This window comes from Carassius gibelio, chromosome B9 (genome assembly GCF_023724105.1).
Source record: "Carassius gibelio isolate Cgi1373 ecotype wild population from Czech Republic chromosome B9, carGib1.2-hapl.c, whole genome shotgun sequence".
NCBI classification, from domain to species: domain Eukaryota; kingdom Metazoa; phylum Chordata; class Actinopteri; order Cypriniformes; family Cyprinidae; genus Carassius; species Carassius gibelio.
The window spans coordinates 6694000-6701174 of record NC_068404.1 but is presented as its reverse complement, the minus strand read 5'-3'; the positions used below and the strand labels follow the sequence as shown (position 1 = coordinate 6701174).

The following is a 7175-nucleotide window of genomic DNA, read 5'->3' as shown; positions in this document are numbered from 1 at the left end:
ATGATATAAGGCAACAATGTTAACGTCATTCGTTAATATTAATAACTGCAATGAACAAACCTTCTGGGAGTGATTCATTAGCATGCAATTTCACAGAGATCTATTCTTAAGAGTGTAGGGATGTATGAAGCACAGTTCACACTGAGGTCACTCTCAAACCAAGCAGCTTTCTGTTGACCAGTCTGACGAATTCCCATGACAAATTTCTATTTATATGACTGAATCACCCACAATATTTCAGAGCAACAGTAAATGTGCCCACAGCTTATGTGTAGGGTGGATACAGTCACTAAGCATTGTGTTGTCTTGGCAAATTAATATATGGTCTCAAGGTGTCTGCATTTTATAGCCGTTTTTTTTAACATTGTTCATCCTATGAACTACTCATTTGTACCACACTGTAAGGTGCAGTCACATTTACAGATGTAATTTGCACAGGTGAATGGATTTGCTTGTGGATTCGATGCGTTGATCAACAGAAAGCTGCTTGGTTTGAAAGTGACTTCTGTTAACTGTGCTTCATACATGGCTACTAATGACAATAGACAATGAAGCTTTTTTTGCCTGCTGTATTTCACTAATGTGACCGCGCCCTAGCTGATGTTTGAGCAATGACTTTACCAGACCGCATGCTCACTTCATTTTCTTAAATTTGAATTTCAAATGACACATTGGAGCATTGCCAGGACATACAGTCCTGGGATGTTTTACCTTCTATTCACGGAGCATCATGGGGTTTTTTGCAAATGAAATTATAAAGTGTCAACTGAAAATTGTATTTCTGAACATCTTTGACCATGATCAAGACTAGCTTACGGTGTAGATATTACTGGAGTATGTAGGCCAACTCTATACTGTTTTATACTGTTTTTAAATAGACTTTATCCAATGACAGCTGCTGCAAAAGAAGTACGCTATGACCTCAAGATCGGCAAGTTTAACGTTTTTCTTCCATGCATCAAGCATGTATTAAATTGAACAGTTATAATGCAACAAAAAACTCAAATAAATGATGAATTGCTGAGCAAAAAATCATGGTTTCCACAACATTAAGCAGCACAACAGTCTTCAATATTGATAATAAATGTTTCTTGCAAATCAGCATATTATGATTAGTATGATTCCTGAAGGATGATGTGACACTGAAGACTGGAGTAATGATGCATGCTGACAATTCAGCTGTGATCACAGCAATACATTTCACAATATATTCAAATAGAAGACAGCTATGTGTAATATCTCACTATATTACTATATTCAGTGTTTTTCGATCAAATAAATGCAGCTTTAGTCAGCATAAGTTATTTTTCGGATTTTTTGATGGTTTAACATTTTCAAGTCCAATCAAATAATAAATCAACTTTCTGTCAAGAGGATTTCTTTCGGTTTAATGATCACATAAGAAATGTACGGTGACAGACGATTACTGTGGCAGGATCCAGACACAGATTTGGACGCAAAGTGCTGAGGAGGTGACCAGGTGTCATTTTCTGCAGAGCAACTGCTCACGGTCTCAAGCCCCTGCTGTGGGGTCAATCATTCGCAGACTGCTCAAGAGCTTTAGCTGACTGACCCACAGCCTGAATTAATTAGTAATGCACTCTTAGTGTCCTAAAGTAAATCTTTGGTCCACACCGAGAGTGAGAATACTGCAGAAACCAGCTTCTGATGCAACCAGACACACAATGAAATAATGCCATGACACATCTTAAAATCTGTCACCTTTAATTTCTTAGAAGACATTAGTTGTATTAAATACACGTTATTATTGCTTTTCCAGTTTTTCTAATGAATTAAGAATACATTCATTCTTATGTGACAGAAAAGGCTTATAGCAAGGCGATATTTACATGAAATACAAAAATATATATACACAAAACGGTATTGCAGATAAATTTACAACCAACTCTATAAAATTAAAAATATATTTCAATAAAAAGCTATTTAAATAATCTTACAGCTCAAGTTTTTCAGAGAGCACAGCCATTCCTGTCAAAAGTGTATTTTTATGCGTTTGTATTTGAGAGTTTGTATGGGCGTAAGTATACACGTTCAGCATGTGAAACCCTGACCATGTCTTTTCCATCTTCACAGTAGTTCAGGTTTGTCAGGAGCAGTCTGGCTGTCATCCCCCAGCGGAGCTACAACGTGATGGGCCCCAGTCATCCCGTCTCTCACTCACATGCCTGGAGGAAAAACACAGCCAAGCAGGGAACAGACTAAGTACATTTTCATGTCCTCGGGTGTCAGGGTTATTCTCAGTGTGTATGCATAAACACCGCAGTCCTATTAGCAAGTCTTTCATTAGCTGCATAAACAGAAGAGCATTTAAAAGCTTGCATGGCACACTGGGAAACATTTAAAGGTGTCTGAATTCACACACATAAGCAAAAGAGGAAAGCTGTCATAAAAAAAAAAAAAAGATTTATGACAGTTCTGAAGCAAAATCAACTTTAAAATACACATAATATGACTGCTCTCTCGGCGACAGGTAGAATCAATCCCTCTCTGGTTACTGTTACAGTACATTGCAGGTTTACACACATGCATTCTTCTCTCTCTCTGAGGCAAGGTATAGCACTCTAGACTGAAGGAGCTCCAATGCAAATCAACTTAACTGTGTTAATGCATCACAGAGGAAGAGTGTAGGAGTGTGTGTGTGTATGACTGATTATGACTAGCATGCCCTCAATCTTTCAATAAGAGATTGAAAACTCCATTTGTTGATACGAGAGTGTCTTGTTTCTTCCCATGATCCGTTTATATGATGGTTGATAAAAGGAGTGGGTGGTATGAAAAAAAATTAATAATCATAATCTAGTCTCTTATGCTTACCAATGCTGAAATAATCTGATTTGATCTATTTGATCAAAATATAGTAAAAACAGTAATATTGTTAAATATTTGTATAATGTACTTTCTTTTAAAACATATTTTAATAACTATGCAACCATCTAAATGTTAAGGTTTTTTTTTTTCATTTAGCCCTTGCCATCAACAGAGAAGAACTAAACTGCAGCATGATTTTATGCATGTTTTAAACCAGAAACAGTTCACCCTATTTTAGATTTTAAATCTGACATCATTTAATACTTACTTGCTAATGTTCTGTCAAGGTCGGCAATGAAGTCCTCTAGCTCTTTAGTGTCTCCGAGTTTAGCTGAAGAAGACAATACCCAGTTGATCAACATAGTACAGCAAATAAACCTAAAACCGACGCATTCGCATTAAATATGTCAAAAACAAACATACGTTTAGGAGATGTGACCAAGGGACTGTTTGTCGAGAAGACGCTGGGAGAGTTGAGCTTCTCATCACTGAAGCTGAAACTGTTTCTGTTCAAGGACTCTGCACCTGTTACAGGAGGAAGTCAGAAATGAAAAACTGAAGCTTCCTGTATGTGTACAGTAACAGCACACTGCCTTCTCGAACTCCACCACAACCGGTGGATAACAGCTACAGAGTCTGTCACTAAAGTGACTAAATCTAAAGTGACAGACACAGAGAGCAAAGAAAAAGCAATGCTGTAATGCAAATACAATACAGCCCAACATGTAACTCTGCAGAAATAAGGCCCATTCACATCATGGATGATAACTATAATGATAAGTGGAACTATAGTTTTAATAATCATTCATGTTCTCTGTTAAATAAGGAAATCCACACCAACAAAAACCACTGGAATCACTTCTAGTTCTAGTTCTTGGTGTGAACGGGCCTTTAGGATTGAAAACTCTACTGTATTTTGTTGCCAATTCATATGTCATGACATGAAATTCACATGCAATGTCCACAAAAAAAACAAAAACAAAAAACAACATGAACTACATTAAACACTATTCCACTTGCAACATTTGTACACTTTTCAGTTACACTTTATTTTAAGGTGTCCTTGTTAAAGTGCAATTATACATTTACGTAATAGAGTAATATTAACTACATATACTTACTTTATGGTTAGGGTTAGTAACATAATTATGCATAATTTATTGTAATTATAACAGTAAGTACATTTAACATGTCTAACAAAGACACTGTAAAAATAAGGCATAACCCACTTTTCCGTGCCGAGAGCACGAAACCATTGAAATTCAAGGTGCAGCTGGAAAAACTCTAGTCTGAAGGTCTATAGTATTCAGTTGTGTTGAGCAGCACTGCTCTCCACCACACAGGCTTGCCAAACATGTGCAGTGACCCATAACCGGAGGGGAAGGGGGTGCCAGGGGTTAATCTGTGCTAGTAGAGCGGGTTGAGTTTGTAATCAATGCATACTCCTCTAATAATAGCCTCTCTCTCTCTCTCTCACGAGCACACTTTCAAAGCAGGTTCAACTGCGACCCACCCTCAAACAGGTTCGTTTGAATCCAAGGCAGAGCAGGCATGCTATTACATGGAAGCTCAACTTTTCCCATCGCCTCAGTCATTAGATCCTGAGTATCCTCTCATCTACATTAGTGCTTTTAAACCTTAAAATCAGCCAAATAGTCATATATCTATACACAATTAGATTAATTAATTGGGAAAAAAGCATTGTTCTCTCTTTTTCTCAAGGATACGCTTAACAGTTTTTAAAGGGGAGGCTGATGTTTTATCCAGTATAAAGTCCTGAAGCAAAAGCGCTTGTAGCCACTGATCCAGATCAATGGCACGTGTGTCAGAATGGCAACAGGCTTGATTGGATCCAAAATGCAGTTGCACAGATCCATGAGGGCGACTACAGGGCACATAATGTCATCACTTGCACCAGAGGAAGGTTTATTGTGCAAGCACAGAGTCTGTCACATTCCCTGTTTGTTCCAGAAGGAAAAGGGTGGGGTAAAGAGATCACTTGTTGCTTAATCATTAAACACAAGAACACCTCTAGAGCATTTCTATGCACTCATAAGCAATCAGACTGCTTCCATATATCCATTCACAATGCAATCCATCTTCAGATTCTGGATGCATCCCATCCACACTTCAACACACAAGGAGGTTTGGATATAATAGGACTCAGGCTAAGACAAAAGGGAGTGTTTCACTTGAAATTGATACCCTGAAGTCTCCACAAAACGTCTGAGCAAGGCTCTGGCTCTTTGTCACTGGCTTCATGCTGTGCTCAGATCCAGACTGTCTCAGGGTCTGACTGAACTCTCTTCTCCTAACAGCTATTACAGATGACTATCAGAAATCTCAAGGTCTTTTAAAAGGCGTTTAATGAACCCCGGCTGTTCTGTGTGCTCAGATTAGATTAGATGAGATTAGATTAGCACTGTAACTTCTGAGGCCCGGGGCTTTAGTCGTGAGTGAGGCAGAGATAAAGGCTCTTCTGGAATAATCAAAGCAACTTTCTCCTGCTGCATACTCACTCTCGGAGTCGCTGATGCCGCTGTCGCTGACGCTCGCGCTGCTCCGTCTCTTCACGGTCTTCAGGTGCTCATCATATCTGAAGTGTCGCTTCTCCACGGGGGACGAGAAGTCCTCGATGACAGCGTCGAATTCACACAACACGGCGCTGAGGTCGTCGTCCTCCTCAAGAAACGCTGTCAAACGCAACGCAAGAGATTTGTTGCAGACTTGCAGAAACAGAAGTATCGCCTCAGTGTAACAAGCATGCGCACTAGTACGTGTAGGGTTTCACTGCATTAAGTGAATGATTTTTTTGACTTACATTTGCTCTGTGACTTTATCTTTGGAGACTTCATCTTCTGTGGGTACTCCTTTAGTGTGTAAAACTCCCAAATATCGGATATTACCCAGAGTCCTCGTGCTGACACACTCTCCTCTGTCTGTGCTGTGTATGTGAGCGCGCTCTGTGGGGTGTTTTAAATATCGCCCGGCTCTGGGAGAGGGCGGTGACTGACGGGGCGTGCTGGACGTGGACAACGCATCGCCAATGAGACGCTCGCGCTCGTTTTAGCCCACAGTGTGAGTTACATGGACTGGCGTCATTCCTCCCTGAACTACGTGTTTGTAAACAGCTACTATGACATATATGCGACGACATCAGTACCGCTTTATTTTTAACCATAACTCCATCATGGTCACCCTTTTGCGATGACTTCACTTGTTGCAATGTTTTACCAGCAATACAGCAATATGTTACTGGAAAATGGCTAACTGTGTTGTAATGCAAAGCCCTTTGGAATGTTCACATATGGCTCAATATATTTATTAAAATGTTAATTCTTCGTGCTTTGTTTCATGTAAATTGTCAGTTTTGGCCCAAACAAGACGGGTAGAAGCAATACATGTCATATAAAAGAGATAAAAAAAAAAAAAAGTTGTTTAATTGTGATAATGATTATGATTATATAAATGACACACACACATAGATTTTGTTTTCAACACTGATAAAAATCGATTATAATAATAAATGTTTCTTGTAACTCATTATATTAGAATAAAATGGGAAATTATATATAATTTCTCATTTTCTGCTTTACGTTTCCCCAAAATAATGTATTTTCAATGTAAGATATAAATGTGGTAATAAATATTCCAAAACTACTTGGTGCTTCACCAAAGTTTTTATCAATAAATGCAATTACATAAATCACATAGAATTAAAAGTAAGGGTGATGGTTTAGATGTAACAACATAATTTAATGTAAAACAAATGCATTATGTGTATATTAGCCAATTTTTTCTGTTTTAATTTATATATAAATATATACATATATTGGCGTTAAATCCAAAGTATTTGCATTTTCTGTGTCTAATACGTCTAATTGTGTGTCTAAAACTCTAATCGTTGCTATTCTTGTTACTGTTATTCACAAAACTCATCTTGTCCAAATTAAGTTTCTGCAGACATCTGGTGGTGACTAAACGTATGTGCACTCAAGTTATTAGTTCATTGAAATTATATTAGATTCAGATAAAAAATAATAAAAAAAATTAAATAAAAAATTTAATTAAATTATTGGTCAGGTGTGATCACATGCATTAAATATTTGTCACTGATTTCAGAAGCTTCGGTACTTTCCAGTCCACAGGCATTTTCACAAGGACAAAATATACTTTTGAGGCCTAACTACTTAATCATAAGCGTTTAAATCCTGCTTTTTGTTATTTTTAGTGGGGCTGTGGGATTTATCACTTGAAGAAGAATTCTTCACAGCTCTGGTGTTGAAGTTTACAGGTAGACACATGGTAAAACAAGACGTGTTTGCAGCTGCACTTGCCTGCTGACT

At 37.9% G+C, this 7175-nt stretch overlaps 1 protein-coding gene across 1 annotated transcript; it reads right to left on the bottom strand.

The window, feature by feature from the left end:
- Positions 1-1708: 1708 nt before the first annotated feature.
- rgcc (regulator of cell cycle) lies at positions 1709-6314 on the bottom strand. Its single transcript, XM_052566292.1, has 5 exons — positions 5651-6314; positions 5349-5522; positions 3253-3354; positions 3098-3160; positions 1709-2186 (listed from the first exon to the last, which is right to left on the bottom strand). The coding sequence occupies exons 1-5, from the start codon at positions 5682-5684 to the stop codon at positions 2179-2181; spliced, it is 381 nt and encodes a 126-aa protein (XP_052422252.1). The 5' UTR covers positions 5685-6314; the 3' UTR covers positions 1709-2178.
- Positions 6315-7175: the final 861 nt, after the last annotated feature.